The sequence below is a fragment of the Spea bombifrons genome, chromosome 8 (assembly GCF_027358695.1).
Source record: "Spea bombifrons isolate aSpeBom1 chromosome 8, aSpeBom1.2.pri, whole genome shotgun sequence".
Taxonomy (NCBI): Eukaryota; Metazoa; Chordata; class Amphibia; order Anura; family Pelobatidae; genus Spea; species Spea bombifrons.
Genome location: NC_071094.1, coordinates 24,825,738 through 24,844,472, shown reverse-complemented (window position 1 = coordinate 24,844,472; position 18,735 = coordinate 24,825,738). Strand labels below are relative to the sequence as shown.

The 18,735-nt window shown below is 38.7% G+C and overlaps 1 protein-coding gene across 1 annotated transcript; it reads right to left on the bottom strand.

Moving 5' to 3' along the window:
- Positions 1-2,594: 2,594 nt before the first annotated feature.
- Positions 2,595-18,431, bottom strand: LOC128502999 (myotubularin-related protein 8-like). Its single transcript, XM_053473001.1, has 13 exons — positions 18,329-18,431; positions 15,564-15,686; positions 14,750-14,912; positions 13,232-13,389; positions 12,295-12,423; positions 11,263-11,397; positions 10,052-10,184; positions 7,413-7,522; positions 6,164-6,289; positions 4,670-4,719; positions 3,974-4,174; positions 3,135-3,260; positions 2,595-2,799 (listed from the first exon to the last, which is right to left on the bottom strand). The coding sequence occupies exons 1-13, from the start codon at positions 18,350-18,352 to the stop codon at positions 2,658-2,660; spliced, it is 1,620 nt and encodes a 539-aa protein (XP_053328976.1). The 5' UTR covers positions 18,353-18,431; the 3' UTR covers positions 2,595-2,657.
- Positions 18,432-18,735: the final 304 nt, after the last annotated feature.

The following is an 18,735-nucleotide window of genomic DNA, read 5'->3' as shown; positions in this document are numbered from 1 at the left end:
ATCATCTGACAGTTATATAGGACCTGCAATCTATTGTGAACTGGCAAAGGAGTCTACTTCAAGGGAAACTTCCTAAACCTCAGCCAGACCTTTGTTACAAAAAGTCAACACAGTTACTTTTACTGCTTTCAAAACTCCATGCTTATTTTGGTAACTCACGGTCTTAAATATTACAAATGTACAAGACTGTATTCTTGTTTCTATTTAACATATCATACATACGTGACAACTTCTGCTCCAGGCATCCTGGGACAAAAGGGGGCGGAGCTTTAAGGAGGATATTCACTTTGCATAGACAGTATTTTACCTAAATTTGAAGGGACAAGACCCAAGAAGCCGTGACTGCCCCAGCACATTCAGGACTGTTGGTAAATAGGATCACGAGCCCAAGAGCAAAGATGTAACAAGTAAACACATATTTGACTGGGCAGCTGTTACACCTTGTATAGTGAGCAACCTTTAACATAAAACGGTTTATTAAAAAAAATTAAATTCCTGCTAACTGAAAGGTATGACCAATGATTCAGTCTGACTGATTTTGATGCCACACGGCTAGGGGACAAAGATTTTCAAATTCATACCTAGCCCTTTTCAGAATACAAGGTGCATCTTAGGACAATCACCGAAACAGGAAAAATGTTGTTCTTCGTTGCATTCTTAGGAGATTTATTTCTGGACAACAATACTGTCATTTCCTTCTTTTACGCAATTTGTCAACACATTAGGGACAGATGATGTTCTGTCTCTTCCGACAAGTTTATGGTTATTGGAAAATTGCTCCAGTTTGTCCTCACAGACTGTGTGGTTATCATTGTCCATAGAACCGTTAGATAGAGGTGGCAGTGTCTCATCTTCACATTCCTCGGGAATAATTTCAGTCACCATCTCTTCCATTTCTGGTGCAGCTTTCAATACAGTTTGTTTAACTAAGATGTCTTGCTGTTGCTGGAATAAAAACAGGGAAACAAATATTTTCCATTAACAAAACACAGCTAATTTATGATGATGCCAACAAAACATTCTCAGGGCCAATCCTAGATAAAGCAGCACCTCAGGCAATTATATTCTCATGAACCCTCCCCTACTCTTTTACATATATAGCAAGATTTAAGGCTTAGTGTGGTCCTAGTATAGTTAATACTAGCAGCATTTGGCCAGCAGACTTAAAGCTTTAAACTCCTTGATGTGATTTGTGGTAGGTGTGATATACCCTCTGTACCCAACACAGCTACCCCTGTATAAGAAATTATTGCTCTGCCCCCTACTCTGTACAGCTTCTTTATTGGTTAGTCTTGTGCTCCCTGCATGTCACTCTGCACACCATCGTCCAGGTTCACACACTCTAACCATGGGCCTACACGCACTCAGTTTAACACCATACGCTAACACACACTCTAACCCTGTACACTGGCACTCTAACATAGTCTAACCCTTTAAATTGACATCCAACAGTCTTGCACTGTACACTAACTACCCTCTACACACACATACACACTCTCTACCACTGTAAGTGTTGGGTAAGTGAATTGAAACATAAGAATTGCAGCAGATGAGATCCATTTGACCCCACTAGTCGGCCTGTTGTCCCTGCTGTAAAGACTCAGGCCTCAATCAGCCCTTGGGCTTGTTTTAGATTAGGGAGCCATATACCAATACCTTGCATGTTTAAATTCTCTCACTGTTTTAGTATATATTAATATACTAATAGTTCCTTCAAGAAAGAGGTTTTTGGGGCATTTGAACTCATCTATCAAGACAAAAAGCCAGGGGCATAATATGCAATATATCCAATTATATTTTATATGTAATAAAGAGTCATGGCTACAAAACAGAGGTCGGCAATCATGTGTTTCTGTGATTTGTGTTTCCTGCTTTCCATTTTCACTACTTTTATATATTTAGGGATATAGATGATGTGAAGATAAGGATTATTTGCAAAAAAAAAGGTACATGATTTTCAATACCTACACTATTTTAAAAATCATATAGCAAGTGAGACCAAAGCACAAGTATCTTCCACAATGATATTAACTGCCATTTACCTCTCAGGCATCTTCTTATGTGTTTTAAATCCATTCATACATGTACACACACAGATTTAGATATTATATAGTATGTCTTGCTCAAAACAAATGGAGTTACAAACAGCAGAATAGTACCTAAAATAATTTGAGGGGCAGGGAACCCCTTTTTAATAAAAAAAATTGCATTATTAATCATTGCAGGAATAAATTGTATTATCAGTACAGTCAGTCCACTGTAGATGTTGGTCCCTTTACCAACACAAGACACTGTGGTTAATGCACCGAAATACAACTCATTTTCCATAATCCCACTGATTATAAACAATATTGTTTTTCTAACGATTTTAAGCATTACAAATATACTCAAACAATCTAACACTGCACACTGATACACAATTACACTAACACACGCTTCACTGCTACTTACAAAAAGCCTGACACTTTTTTTTTTGCCTTAGTTGCTTTGAAATTATTTTTGTACAAGATCAAAGGGCTTCTACTGCCGGGTCATGTGACATTGCGTTATGTTACCCGATGAGACACACCTCTGCTAGCAAACTGTATGCACCTGGGCTCTGTTTAGGTACTAAGACTGGCCCTGAGCATTATAACAGATAATTCATCATCGGCACATTAAAAATCACTTGCATTTTCCATGGCGGTTTTGCTCGTCTCCAATGAGTCTTTTCTGTTCATATATTCAAGCAAGTAGTCTAAAACAGACTGCCTAGGATGCATTCCCTTGTCAAAGCGGTTGTACATTCCACACCAGAACCTGTTAAAAAAAAACCAAAAAAACACACATTAAAGATATTTACAAAACATTGAGACTTAATTAAATTCATATACTATTTAGAGCAGTAAAAGAAAGCAGTTTCTGTTCGTGATACTTTAACAACACAGACTGATTAAAGTACATAATATTAGATAAAAACTGGCGCGTACAATGTCACACTTTCAGATTTACATTTTCACATCAGACTCATTATTCTTCTATTGGCTACTCATTTTATGTTCCTGTAGGATATTATAACCTACTGTGACACACTCCACATCTTAAGTGGATAAATCCACTAAGTCCATAAAGACAACTAATCCAAAACTACTTACTTGAAACAGAATGGCAGTGTGTTTGGCTGCAATGTTTCATAGGCTTTAGGTATATACAAAGGGTTAACAAACTCCTTCCTTCGACACCAGAGAAAAGGCCACAGAGAGTGAGTGGTTTCAAAAATTCTGTGGGGAGAATACAATTTAGTTGGAACATGAAAGAAAATCTGCGAAGACAGTGTTCACATTACGATTATTTTTTTCAAATCCCACCCTGCCCCTAAATTCAGCACATTAAAGGCTCCCATAATTGACAAAGGGACAGTAAGAACAGGTACAGAGAGGAGATTAAGTGTAAAACAGAGCACAGAAGATGTTGATTTATTGGGTGCTAATAAGCTGTGTCCTGTACAGACTATATAACATACTTGTAAGAAAGCAAAACTGTACACCAAATACCGTATAGTAATTACCATATTTGCTTGATTATAAGACGGCCCTGATTATAAGACGAACCCCCCAAATTTGAATATTAATTTAGAAAAAAAAAAAGAAAGAAAAAACCTGAATATAAGACTTCCCTATGGGAAAAAGAGATTTATTAGTAAATATTTACATGTAAACTATTTTTTCAGATTTAAAAAAACTATGATTGAGAAAAATGCATTTTTTTGTTTTATTGCTTTTTATTTCCAAACCTGCCCCATGGCTTGCCACTCTGCCCTCTCTTGATATGCCTTATACCCCCTATATGCCACTCTGCCTCCAGAATATGCCTTATACCCCCCTATATGCCCCCATGGATCTCTAGACTTTCTTCCCGTGCTCCAGACTCCCTGGTGTCAAGTGGGGGCAGTCGCTGGACATGGCGCAGAAGATGATGTGCACTTGAAACTCACCTAAGCTCTTCCCGTTCCTTCTGTGAGTTTCCAATAAAGTTTCCAAACTGACAGGAGAAAATATGATCATGAATTTCCAGCAGATACTTCTCGTTGAATTCAAAGGCACAAGGGAACTGCTCCATTAGATGCCACAAACACTCTATGAACTGGGTAAACACTGGGGATACTTCTTTGGGATCAACATCCAGGTGACCGCATCTGCAGACAAAACGCACATAATCTAGAGATGACCAGCTAGGACCTGCTCAGATAAATAAACTACCATATAATGAAACAACTAAAATTTAATGTGAACTCTCGAATATGGTATTTGGTTTGTATCTCCTCATCTTGTTTGCGGGGTAGTAACAGTTCTCGTAGCACTCTGTAGTCTACATCTGCCACAGCAACAAGTTTATGTTAAGTTGAGAAAGCTATGCTATTTTCTCATGGATAATAGTAATATAGAATACTTTTCAGCAAACCAGTCCAAATCTGGCTCCACTGCAAATATTGGAATGCCTGTGCCTCTATAGCTGCAATGTGCTCACAAATCCCTCACAGACCATTGGTGTCTATTGCTTGAAATTAGAAGAATGTGACAATGAAATTTGAAGAATGTGACAATGAAAATTGTTCTCTGAAGGAGAAAAATATAAGCTCCACTGATGCCATTCTGATGTCTATAAGGAATCAGGATACACATTAATTTACCTTTGAGAGAATTTATGTCCAAGGGATATCCATTCTTTTTCTATAAGAACCTTTGAGAAATGAGAATAGAAATAAGACATTTACTAGTCGCATATAAAACCAGATAAAAACAGATGTCACATTAAGTGTGTATGTTCAATGAGGTGCCATCTTGACAACTCCTATGATAACACTTTCAATGTGGCTGAACAGATCTTAAAGTTTCTATTAACACATATATAGAAACATAGGATTTAACCACAGATTAGAACTATTCGGCCCACCTACTCTGCCCATTTTTCTTAATGTAAAGAATCAGACTTTAATCAGTCTTTGGTCTTGTCTTGTATGTTTAAAATTCCCTGTTTTAGACTAAATCACTTCTGCTGGGAGGCTTTCCCATGTATCTGCCATTCTTTATGTAAAGTAAAACGTCCTTACATTAGCCTTTGATTCTTTAGTTTTAGATTAGGACTTTTGTTTTAACATTCATCCACTGAAAAAAAAAATTTGCCTTCAGCACTAAATATTTAATCTCCCATATTTCCTCCAAGCTATCCATATAAAAATCCTTTAGTCTTATCTGGTAATTTCTATCCTGCAAACAATTTAGCATTTTAGTAGCCCTTCTCTCAGCTCTGTCAATATCCTTCTGGAGATGAGGTGTCCAGAACTGCATGTCCAGAACTGTACACAATACTCCAGGTGAGTACTGACCAGAGATCTGTAAAGCAGTAAAACCTTTCCTGCAACTAACTTTATTGCATTGCCTGCCTATCTGAAGCAAACACAATATTTGAAAATGTTAATGCTGGTAATCAGGATTTTCATTTATTTTATAAAAGGGATTTCTGATTCATTTAAAATACTATCAAGAGACGTGAATTCAAAAATATATTTCTGTCGCTTGTTAAAGGTTTCCTCCATATCCAATTTCTTGCAGTGGTACATGTAAATAAACAGTAGTGTTTAAACACTACCCTCAACACCCTATTTCCATACAAGAGTCATTAGCTTAAAATGAAACATGTCTTTTTATAGTTCATTTTATGTATGAAATAATTGAACTGCCCTCATCCATCCCATGGCCTACATATTACTGGCACTTGACTATCCACATAGAATAAACCCATGACTTCAGGAGGTCACAAGTAGGTTACTAAGTTACCAAGCAACATCACTGAAAAATAAAAAAAAATGGTGCACTGCGTCCCATTAAGGAAACAGTTGCTTTTAATAGGCAAGCAGAGACTGTAACAAAGGGTAATGTGAGTTTAAACCACTTAAGCATCAATTCTTTGTAGCAAACCTTGGCCTTTGACCACATAGACAAAAAACAGCAAAACAAAGAAGGCTAAAAATACCCTAATATTTGTTTTACATTTTGCATACATATGGCCAAAGATCCAATACGCTCAGAACAGTGAAAATGTTCTTGATCCAGAACGCTGATTAGACAGATCTGTATCATCTTTCTCACACTACACTGTTAGTCATTAGTGTTATTCTTCTCACCATGAGTCCCTTTATAGTTCGGTAAAACGGGTCAAGAAGGATACCAGCCAGAGAGCAGACTTGAGCTGTGCGATCCCAGCCATCTGAACAGTGGACCAATACACTGGCATTTTCATCTTTAACTGCCTGCAGGAAGCAATCAAGACCGATATTATCATGGTAGCCATGTGCAATGCTAGATTATTCAATATGGAAAATTATAATTTATGCTGGTATGTCATCCATATAACTTTCTTAGAGCTAAATATTGCATATACAATATTCAAAGGAACACTAAAAGCCTATTAATTCTTTTGAAAAAAAAATTACTCTCTCAATGTCTAAATATTATATATTAAGTATTAAATATTGGTAGATGACCAATACTACCCCTGGACGCATAACTACACTATTGTTGGCTGTCCACGCTAGAAATACCGTATTGGCTCGGATTTAGGCCGCCCCCGTATATAGGCCGCACCCTAAAAGTTTGGTGCTTTTTTTAAAGAAAAAGTTTTTTTCTGTAAAAAAGCACCAAAAAAATATGCTGCCACTCTGTCCTCCCCCCCCGAGATATGCTGCCACTCTGTCCCCCCCCGAGATATGCTGCCACTCTGACCCCCCCCGAGATATGCTGCCACTCTGTCCTCCCCCCCGACTTACCAGAGTAGACTCCCGGGTGTCTTACGGGGCCGGAGGGGAACATCTATGCACATCGTGTATACAACTCCCGGTGCCGGCACTCAGCGGAAGTACCGGCACCGGAAGTTGTATACGCGTATTGCGTAGGTGTCTTCCGCCGGCCCTGCAAGACACCCGGGAGTCTGCCCTGGTAAGTCGGGGGGGTTAAAATGCATCGTGCGGATGTTCACCGGCAACGGCGCATCGCCGCTGCACGTCCGTGCGATGCGCTTAGACAACCTCCCGTGCCGGTACTCCCCCCGTGGAAAGTGCCGGCAGGGGAGGCTGTCTGAGCGTATCAGACAGTAGGATACAGGTCCCCTGCACCGCTGCGGGGGATTTGTATCCTAACCTAACCCTGCATGTCCCGGGCGTCGGGCGATAGACCCCGAATATAGGCCGCACCCCCACTTTAAAGTCTTAAAGTGGGGGAAAAAAGTGCGGCCTATATTCGGGCCAATACGGTATATAGCCAGGGAGTTCTAACAGGTTTATCTTATGGTAAACTCAGATTCAGCTACGTACAGTAATTCACACAGAATGAGTGGGTGATAATTCAAGGTTATGATTTATGTAGCAAAGATCATACCTTAGCTAGAAACACACCAGCATCCATTATCGCTTTAATATGCCGCAGCCAGCCAGAGTTCTCAAGAACAGTCAGGAAATTGCTCATGGATGGGCTCTTCAGTTCACAAACTACATGAAAAAAATAAGGGATTACCTAGGGTTTTTCCCTTATGTTAGTGTTCCCAATGAACACACAATAATAATAAACACATGCTATTATTTATGAGTCTATATTCTGCAAGATGCAGCTGCTGGGTGTTTTGGTAGCAAGTTGTGTATTGATATAGCAGAATTTGAGATATTTCCAAAGCATTAAAACCCTATAGTAACAAAAACAGAATGCGTACGTTTACCATTATTGAAGGATGCACTGCAAAAAGAGAGCTTTGAGATTGTGATAAGGAAATAATATAAGGAATAAGATTGATGGTTAAGGAAATATCAACATATGTCCTCATAGCCAAACATGAACTTACCCCCTGTCATAGTAAACACCTAAGGCTGACACATGGGTTTGGAAGGGGGTCCATGGTAGATTCATAAGGAGACTCCTCGCCAGCCTGCCTGCCCAGTCTAAGTCACCCTGTGCTCATTGGGTGCACAGGGAAAACCAAGTCTGGCCCCAGACTACCTGGCTATGAGGACTCCATGCTCCTGAGCAAACAGAACCTCTGTGGAACTCCCGAAAGTATCGGAACTTTGCCACAACCCCCTAATACTTTAACTGGGTGTACCTGTGATGGATCATGGTGGGCAATGGCATAGCTAACAGATGGGGTCTGGAGCTTTTAAATGACACAGGGAACCCCAGAAATTATACCCTTTTCTACCTGGGGAAATTAGATTAAATCACCCTGGAACTTCTCACTGGGTACTTTCCCATAGGCACCCAGTAAAATTTTAAATATGTGTCACTCGGAGCCCCAATGCCCAATTAGGGCCATACTTGGACTCGAGGCAGTGGGGACCTCGAGCTATCAAACGTCATCCTGATTGTGGGCGAGGCTCCCGGGGGAGCAGAAGTGGCATGTTTTATGTTCCCCAGACTATCTTCACAGGCGGTCCCAGAGTCATGCGCCAGGGGGATAATCTTATTATTCCATTGTTTGTATATTCTCCTTACTGGACCTGAAGGAGGTCCAGTAAGTCAGTTATGCTTTCACCCTACTTGTCTAGTTTAGTGACTGGGTGAATTGAGCTATACTCCTTCTTTCTGCCTTTACTCCAACGTTGGTCCTGTTTGGAGTAACACGCTGCAATCACTTCTTTTCCTGACGGTGTATGCTGTTCCTGGTTATAAGAGTTGCAATGGTATCCATTTGGGGTACAGGCATTACTGTCACATCCTCAACACATTTAGCTGAACTGATCTTTACTTCATAGCATAAACAATAGGGCTGCAACGAGTTGATAAAATCGATAATCCATAATAAAAATAGTTGCGAACGAATTTCATTTCCGATTAGTTGAATCGATTTTATCAAATGTAAGATGAGGGTTTCTTCAGAGCAGATGCTTTGAAAAATACCCCTCGTTTTATAATCCAACCTCAGACAGAGGTCAGATAATAACAGTAAGATCCAGATCCCCCGCAGCGGTGCAGGAGACCTGGATCCCCCTCTCTGACAGCCGGCGGGCGCCTGTGCAAAGCGCGCAGACATCCTCCGCTGCTGCCGGCACTTCCGCAGGGGCATCTATGATGGAGCACGAGTGTGACATGACCTTCCGGTGCTCCACCATAGAAGCTCCTGTGGAAGTACCGGCCAGCAGCAGCGAACATTGTCTCCGCTACTGCTGGCACTTTAACTGGGGCTTCCATGAAAGATCACTGGCGTCACATGACCTTCCGGTGCTCAGTCATAGAAGCTCCAGCGAAAGTGCCGTCCAGCAGCTGAGGTTTATCTACGTGCAACCCGCAGACCTCCACCGGCTGCCCTGACTAGACACCAAGGGGTATGGAGCAGGGGGGGAGGCGCAGAGTGGCATATCTGGGGTATAAGGCATATCAGGGGGCAGAGTGGCATATAGGGGGTTACAAGGCATATTTGGGGGGGCAGAGTGGCCTATATGGGGTATAAGGCATATCAGAGGGCACTATGGCATATAGGGGGGGTATAAAGCATATCTGGGAGGCAGTGTGGCAAGCCTGGGCTCAGATGTGCATAACTGAGGGGGCAGGTTGGGAAATAAAAACAACTAATGCAATTTTCTCAAAGTTTTTTTATTCTGATGTTTAACACCCAGCTTGTTCATTAAATTATTTTAAATAAACAAAAAATTTACATTTTTCAATTCATCGAAAAAATAATTGGCCACCTAATAGATTATGAAAATAATCGTTAGTTGCAGCCCTAATTAACAATATAATTGCCTAGCCCTAAGACTGAAGAGTTACAAATAACAGTGAACTAAATAGTAAACAAACCGCCTGAAAATCATATACACTTGAAAGAAGAGGCATTTGCAAAAATTTAATTTAAAGCACTTCTGAAAAGTTGAACTGCAAATAATATTGAACACTAGAGCGATCTCGTATTTGAGCAAGACTGATTACTTATGATGCATAACTAATTAAGTAACCAGCAGTTTTTGGTAGACTATTTATAGTATGTTTATCCAACATTTACTGATAAAATGCTGCTAGCATATTGTATTTACCTTCGAGCAACTTCTGCAGGCTGCTCCGCATGACATGAATGTTCTCAATACCAATAAACTGGAAGCGGATGCTGGGGTAATTATCCTCATTCTCATAGCCTTTTCCTGCTGCCCTGTTGGCCATGGCATTTAACTGTCAAGCACCAAAAACAAATAAAATTACAGTTTTAGGAATGGTGGCAAGGTTTAAAACATTAGACAGTACATCAGGATTACTAATCACACAACACATAATTCCATTAAAACACACAACTGTTTCAATGACAAATATTACTGAATATTGTTTTTAGTTTAGAACAGAAAACTGCCTCTCCAATTAAGGGTGGGTTCATGGGACAGTTCTTTAAGATGATTACTATAAAGTTAGGTTATGTGGCTTTATTAAAACATGGATTAAAAGAGCCACTGGTCCCAAAAGCACTGTGCATCATAGCAACTGTGAAACAGAAATTACAGGGGAATGTCAGATACCACAAGTAAAAAGTCATCTTGAACACCATCAAAAACAAGGAAAGAACCACAATACAGTTCTAAACAAAATCAGTTCAGTGGAAATGTGCACAGGTTTATAAAAAAATAAAAATCAAACCCAAATTACAAATGAATGCACATTGCTGAACGAGTGTGATTTGAATTTAAGGCACAAGGGCACTCAAACCTCCCATTTAAATTACATAATATATATTCACTTTGTTAGTACTTTCATATGTGTTGTGTGCTTAGGTGGGTCCTTAGTTAAGTTATCTTTGTATGGACTGCAAAAACATGGGCGAACACATTCCGTTTAATTGGAGTTAGAAAAATGAGAGTTCTGCCTTTTCCCCTTCTAATAGAAAGTGTACTTAAGTAAAAAGAAGACTCGTGATGCAGCACGTTTATAAAAAAACAAACAGAACAGCAGACACTTACAGCATACCAGGTATGCTGGTAAGGTGTCCACATACATTTGATCATTGAATGCACATGACAGTGCTATGTTTAAAAAAAATTGTTTTTATTGTTTCTGCATTGAATATACAGAGCAAACATGGCCAAAGTAGCTAATGGAAGCACATCACATAGCAGACACTACATTTACCTAAAAAAACACTAAGCTCTCCAGTGCTAGCATCACCAAAGAATGCATATAATCTGTCTAAAACATCTTTTGTTCTAAGCACTCGTACATAAAAGGCGTGTGTAGGGTACAATCCAGCCCCAGTATGTGATACCTTGGGCCTTGTGTCAACAACATACATGAAGGGGCTGCTTGGGTTAGCCTTGCTGATTATCTCCAGCATCTTCTCATCCTCCTCGCAGCGTGCACTAAACCCGGACAATGGTTGGCTACACCTGCAGATTGTTGCCTGAAAAACAAAGTGTCATTACACTCCATGTTGCAAAAAAATAGTTGCACGTTACATAAAGCAAAAAAATCTGGTTAAGATGAATATAAAGTGTGTAAAAAGTCACATTAATCATAAACTAGCGGTTAATCATACTTAGCATTTACAACAGATACTTGGTTACTTTTTTACCTTCATTAACAAGACCAAGACAGGCTGATCAACAAATGGAACGGTGAAAACAGCATTTTGTGTGAAGGCTGCTTTTTACTTCTACAAAAATCTTCACTCTTATTCTATATAAATATGATATGGTTATTATCATACATCCTAGACACTAAAACTACCGCATAGGCCTGATAGTAAGCATAACATGAAGAATGTTATTCTGCACTATATAACAAATATAAGGGTATTTAATGGAACAATTCCATAAAAGAGAAGGCAACAAAGACCTGGTTTGTTAGATTGTAAACATTTACTAAATCACATGCCATCAAGGTGAATTGAAATATATTGAAATATTTGCCAAAACAAGACACAAAAAAAGTTTTGTAATATCAACCAGCACAATTAGCATATGAACTACTGTAATTTTCCAGATTTAAGAACAGGAACACATTACATCTCTGGTAGCTCCCAATTTGCTAAGTGGTAGCAATGACAAACTTAGCTGAATATATAAGAAGACAGCTAGAACTAATTGCAAGTCATAATTTCGAATACTTCTAATTTGTGAACTGGTAGTTTGTTCTTCATTATTTTCAACCCCCTTTTGCAAAAGTGATAAATGAATAGGACCGCATACAGAAAGCGGTTAATGTTATCATATTTCTCTTGACTTTCCGGAAATCTATGTTTCCGGTTCACACAAGCACGTGTCCTCTGATCAAAATGATTAGAAAGCATGTAACTCACATTGTTCTTTTGAAAATAGTACGACAGCACAGGAAACCGCCCTCTGCTTCTGAACTTTGAGCTCCCAACAATTGTGGCCTCACTGGTTCCCTTTGGTACAACCAGACATGTTGGATAGGTACTGCAAACCTGAAATTGCAAACGTTACCAGTAAAGTTACTTCAACTGATTCCAAATAATATTCCCTGCACATATATTACTTGCTGTAGCGAAGGCATGATATTGCAGTTAATTTTAGTACCAAACTTATAATGGGTTAAATGTGTTTTCCACCCCCCCCTCCCCAAGTGCCAGTACTGAAGATGGAGACAAAAAAACATAACTGATCAAAACAAACACTATATAGGTAGGCCAATATAATACACAAACCCATAAACATGTACAAATATTGCCAAATCTGCCAATGGATCCAGCAACCACATATTTCAATGTAACTACTTAATGATGGTTTAAGGATACTAAAATTATATTGTATCTATATTTTTATTTTATAGAAAACATTACACTCCCCCCATAAGATTAAAGGGCACACTGCAGCCATTGTATGCACTTAATGCATTTCAAGTAGCTCAGTGTCACCTAGTATCCTTAAATGCATCCTTTTGTCCACCCCCAGCGTTCGCTGAATACTCACCTGCAGCCAGTTACAGGGCTAGCTCACATGACAGTTTAGGAGGTATAAGAAGACCACCATCATAGAAAAACCACCCACTAATGTCAATGACGGGGCTTTCTCACACCCAAAACAGAAATGCATGCAGAGGTGGGGACAGTATACCGCAGCTATAGGCATAACTATGACAGTGATGTTACAGGCTAGCCTTGCGCAAAACTGAGTTAAAGTCAAAGAATTGGTTGCACATTTTCCCTTGCAATTGTTAAAATGAAACCAACTTTTAAAAAAAATAGAAAGGAAAATATAACATGACAATGAAACCTTGTATTCCCGATTGATATCATTAAGGTCCCAGTACTCGTTAGGGATTCCCATTCGTACGAACTCTGTTTTCAGATCAATCATCTTCCAGCCTAGAATACGTTCATCTTGATCCGGATTAGGATTGTAGGAGAAGGCATACAATTCATCATATTTAGCTGGGGGAAAAAAAATGCAAACATATATGTTGGGTAATGTATCAGTCTTTACATCATGAAAAATGGGCAACCTAAATAGCTTGGATGGTTTTTATCTGCCATAAAATTGTTTCTATATTTCCTTCATAAAATAGTGTGGGTTTCATAACTATCTTAAATTTGCATAATCACAGATAATCTATTTACAAATCATGCAATAACATACATGCATTTGAAATGAAAGGTTTTGATAATGTGATTTGTAGACAGTAGCGTATTCACAAGGGTTTGGTATTCTAAGCCTGGCAAGGAGGTTCTCTTGAGCACACTGCACATCCTCTCTTCTGGCCATCAGGATAAGACATCACAACTCATCCTCACTAATATCTCTCCCCTTGCACATCTTTCTGACTTCTGTTTGATTAGTGTGCCAATGACAACGCACACCTAACATTGCGCCATTGCTCATTGAGCAGAAGGGCAATGGGGAGCCAGGTCTAAGGACCTACTTAGAACCTTAGAGTCCCTTAGAACCTTGCTGGAATGTCTCAAGATGAAAAAACAGGTAACTGAGTTTGGGACAAGGCTAGCCAAATTGGGTCACTCGACATGGGTTAAGTATAAAAAGTGATTCTGGTGTTGAAATGTGATCTTATAGCAACCAATGAAACCGGCAAGAGAATTCCAGTTGTTAGACAAGTCCACTTGACTGACATTTACTAAAGAGTACATAAAGGATCTAGTCATGTTGTAACAGTTTATCTAGTCTCCCTTGCATACGGAACCTAATCAGCTAGGTCAGAACACACAGATATGTCTAGCAATTGAAACAATGAGGCCTTCCCTCCATTCTATGAAAATTAAACTGAAGTATAAAAGCTTTGAATTTGTATCAACAGACAAAAACCAACAAACTATATGACATCCGGCTGAACATCTCAGATTATATAAGGATGGTTATATTTTAATGAAGGATGGGCAGGCATATAAACAATGTATACTTGTGAAAAAGAACAATATATATATATATTTTTTTACATTTATTGTAACGTTTATGTTCTTCTAAAGTATAAAAGAGGGAATTACAAAAAAAAGGCAATCCTTTTAGCCAACACTCTTTGGACCAAATCGATCATGATTAAAACAAACAAGGCAGGGATGATATCACATTATAGAGCTTTGCCAAGGAAATGTGATTGATTAAAGCAAGGATACATATTTCATTAACAGAGAACATTTGAAAGAAATGCCTCCACTAGCGATCGGATCAGTACCAACAAGGGGGTGTTGTAATACAATTACTATAAGTAGGCATTTCCTCGATGCACTCTTCAATTCTTATTGTGTATCTGAATCTATCCCATTTTCAGATCTACTATACCTGGCTGAGAGAGCTTGAGTAAAGAATTGTATACTTCATGACAATCTCTTTCACGAGGAATGACAAAATGAGCCACTCTGAAGTTCTTGCAGTGGATGAGGAGTGGGCATCCATTGGTGCTGAGAGGCAGCTTCTCCACACAGAAAATGTGGTGGTGTGGAATCTGACAGAGAAAGCGGAGATAGCACAGATGCAGCATTTACTTAACCTATTTTCTCTGAGATATCTGCAAATATATATTTGTGACAGGTTTTTCACATGGCAAAGAAATCAAATATATGTAAACACTTAAGCACAAATAAAAATCTTACATGCTATTTAAGAATTAAATAATTTAGTCAAAGATATTTTTAGTTAGGACTGCAATTTCATCATTTGATAACTGACAAGCATGTTTCTATAAAATCAAATCATGCAGATTTTGGTGTAAACATTTATTTTCATCAACTAGGTCTTTTTTGTTGTTGCTATTTTGGTCCTTGAGTGATTACCATATAGCATCAAGCATTCACACAGTAAAATGTCGCTTTGCTTCAGATGTTAGAGCTTTTGTCCACAAAATGGTATGACAAACTTCTATATGTGCAAACACTGCATAATGTCAGTGTTACAAATACATGATGTATATTACATTATTGGCTTATTCTTTGAAATTATACAAGTATAAGTATGCCATTTTCATTCCTTTTTTTCCCCTCTATAATGAGGCTTCACTGTTGTTTTCATATGTTTCCAACCACTGGACTGCAAGTGCAATCTCATTAAAAGCACAGATCAATATGAAAGTCTCCGGAATGGGAATTTATAAGCATACCCATGTTTCTCTGCGAGCGCCACCAGCAGCATCAACATATATGATGTGAGTGGCTGTCAGATATAAAGTCCCGTTAACTGGTCTCTTATTTGTGTATCGATCTAGCAATTTCACATTCTCCACCTAGAGGAAGAAAAAAAAAAGCCATGCAATAAGTACCCCGGCTTAAAAATACACCGTAAACGTACCCCTAATTTATTTCTGCATAAGGTCATGTAATTATATATAGATAGTCATGCTGCTCATATTAAACTGTTGTATTATAACCTGCTAATATCAGAGGAACCAGAAATGGGTGCACTCATAGAAATTATGTGACTTTCCAAAGGGTTATATATATTTATTTATTTTTATTTATTAAAAGACTTTTTTTGTGGTAATAAAATGTTTTTCATTATGGAGAGTCCATTTCAGTTTTTAAAATGGATTTTTAATATGAATGTAGCGAGACAAGACATTTTCACCCATATATTATTGAGTGCTATCAGCGTGAATGAGCATTTGTAGAATAAAGAATTGTGAGAACTAGAAGAGAGTCTTATTGAGTGGCAAGGAGCATTCCTTAAAGCTTTCGGCCTGAAACCAGGTGCGCCAATGGAATCATCTGGAGAAATATTTATTAGAAATAACAAGACATTATAAATAATGCTATATATCAAAAAAGCCTCTAAAGGCTAACCCTTAACTAAAAGGAAGTTGGAAAATTAAAATATTCTATGGCTCTTGTTATTGCTGCTGCATAACTTACAAGGACAGCTGTGTATTTTGGCCACACAAAGATTGTTTTTCACCCTAAGACTGTACCCTCTATCTCCCATATATTTCACATGTTAGGAACCTGCCCATTCTATTCATCAAAATGTTTGCCAAGCAGTCTCACATACTAAAGACAGACTGATCCATGCCTATGACTAAGCACCATTACTGGGCACGAAACACGTAAGGCGTTCTCCTACCGGGTGTTGATTCCTCATTGAGGTTGGCCAAATGAGATAAATACATTGGCATACTGAAATACACTACAGTGTTTGAAAGTTTTTTTTTCTCCAGAGTTGTGGACCCAAATCCTGGTGTTTATTTGTGCATGGGTTAGAAATCAATCAGTAGGACTGCTAATATAAGTGAGCAAGTAAAACAGTAAGTGAATAACTGAATACAGTTTGCATGACTGATCACAGTTATACAGAATACCTGAGTACTACTGTAATTTTAATACAGTCCTTCAAATGATCTATATGCCCATTCCTACCTATTAGAAGACAAAAACAAATCTAGTTGGGCTCCAGGTGCCTCACACATTACACCCAAATACACACCCTCCTCTTTATCTGATGAAATCTTAATTAGTAGAAATTACAAGTTATGTCAAATCTTGTGACGGGGCTGTGCTGATCACATGAACAAGGCTAAAGCATAGGTAAATTAAATGTTTGGCTTTTATTGCTACGTCTAGAGCTGGAACTTTTACTCCAGTCCAACAGCTTGCATTACCTTAAATAACAAAGAAAACAATAAAGACAACTTCACTAAAAAAATAAGTAGGTCAAGAACGGGGAATGTGGTTACAACACAACTAAAGAATACCAAACATTTTTGCTCATGAATTTCTGAATGAAACCTTTCAGCTCTGCTTAAACTGGCTAAGTTTAAGACGTATGAAGCCGTGGCAAATTGTGTTTCATGTTAAAGGGGGGTATTTATTATAGCATTTTTTGGTGCTGTTTTATGCTGGTCTTCGCAGACCATAATTCTTCATGGACCATAGGTACTGATCTTTTATACTTTTTATCACAAGTGTGCCTTAATAATATTTATATGTTAATGTTTGTGTTTTATAATATGTTATATGCTTTGCAGTAATAAACAACTCTACACATTAAATGAAACGTATTTTAAATCGGGACCTGTACAGATGAGGCACTAATTTGAATTGTCTCCTGGCCTTTTATTTTCATCCGCAGAAAGAATGCGTGACACATGAGTTAAGGAAATTAATTTTGCGGAATCATCAAAACTACACTTAGAAAAGGAAATCTGATAACCTAAAAGTCAAGTGCACACAGGAATTTTATGTATAACAGAACTATACCAAATATCAATGGGTTTTAGTCACTAAAGGAAGGGTACGTAAGATGTTTCAGCTCCTTGATTTCACTACATCTAATGAATGGCCAACAGAAGCAGGTTCCTCCAGCGTGAAGCGTTCGACTCGCCATAAGAATTATGTGATCTTTCCAAAGCTGCCTGTCACATTGAACTATGCATTATACAGGGTTTTCACACTATAGGAACTTGCTAGTGTTAGCCCCTGACAAGGCGTTAAAAATCACAACTGCAAATCTGCCTTTAGCGAATAAACCCCCATGACTTGCCATCAACAAGGTTCTTTCCACCAAGGCAGACAGGAGCTTACTCTAAAGATAAGGAGAACCACCAGCAATACTGCATTACACATCTTAATAACTATCTATATTAATACACCATCAATAGGATGTCGCGTTAATAACTAAGCAAGCACCGTTGCTGGAACATATACCTAGTATTGCAGTAGAGGAGTCACAATCATATAGCTGAGTAAAGATCTATGCAGCTAAACTGGCTACAACTGACAGGTAGAATCGTTCACCTACACACTTATACATTTACATATACATATACATATACATACTGTTCGGTGGGAGTGTACCCAACACACATATAGTGTAAAAGCGTTTGTATTTTGACGCATTATTATCTTTTTGTTTGCTGCGCCGGTCCTGTCTTACCTTTGGTGTGGAAATGTGTTCCATGGTTGTCTTTCTCAATTTCCTCGCCGCCAATACCACTCGTTCCCCACCCCTATTGCGTTTCCCCCGCCCGCCATCTTCCTGCCTGCCCTACTGAGAGTCAGCTGACCTCATACGTCACGACACCACGTGGCGAGGAAACTCGCGAAACTTCGGGTATCCAAGTAGACACTTGCTCTGTAACTATGGTCCGTGTGCGCTGCTAGTGGCGGGTAAAAGGGGGATTTATGAGAATATGAGGTAAATAGGAACCACGAATTATAAATCTTGCTTACAGCGTAATTCGGTGTTGTCACAATATCTAAATGAGAGAAATAGTTTCCCGAATAGCGATAGTTGTTGGTATGTTGTCTTAAAATCTATAAACTCCTGTGTTAACATCATGA

Bases quoted from the DNA above. Each gene is read 5' to 3' on its own strand.
- LOC128502999 (XM_053473001.1), bottom strand. From the start codon at position 18,352: ATGGAACACATTTCCACACCAAAG. The intron at 14,913-15,563 runs GTATGCTTATAA...TTTCTCTGTCAG, and splicing joins GCGCTCGCAGAGAAACATGG to ATTCCACACCACCACATTTT. The intron at 2,800-3,134 runs GTAAGTAGTTTT...TTTTTTTAACAG, and splicing joins ACACTGCCATTCTGTTTCAA to GTTCTGGTGTGGAATGTACA.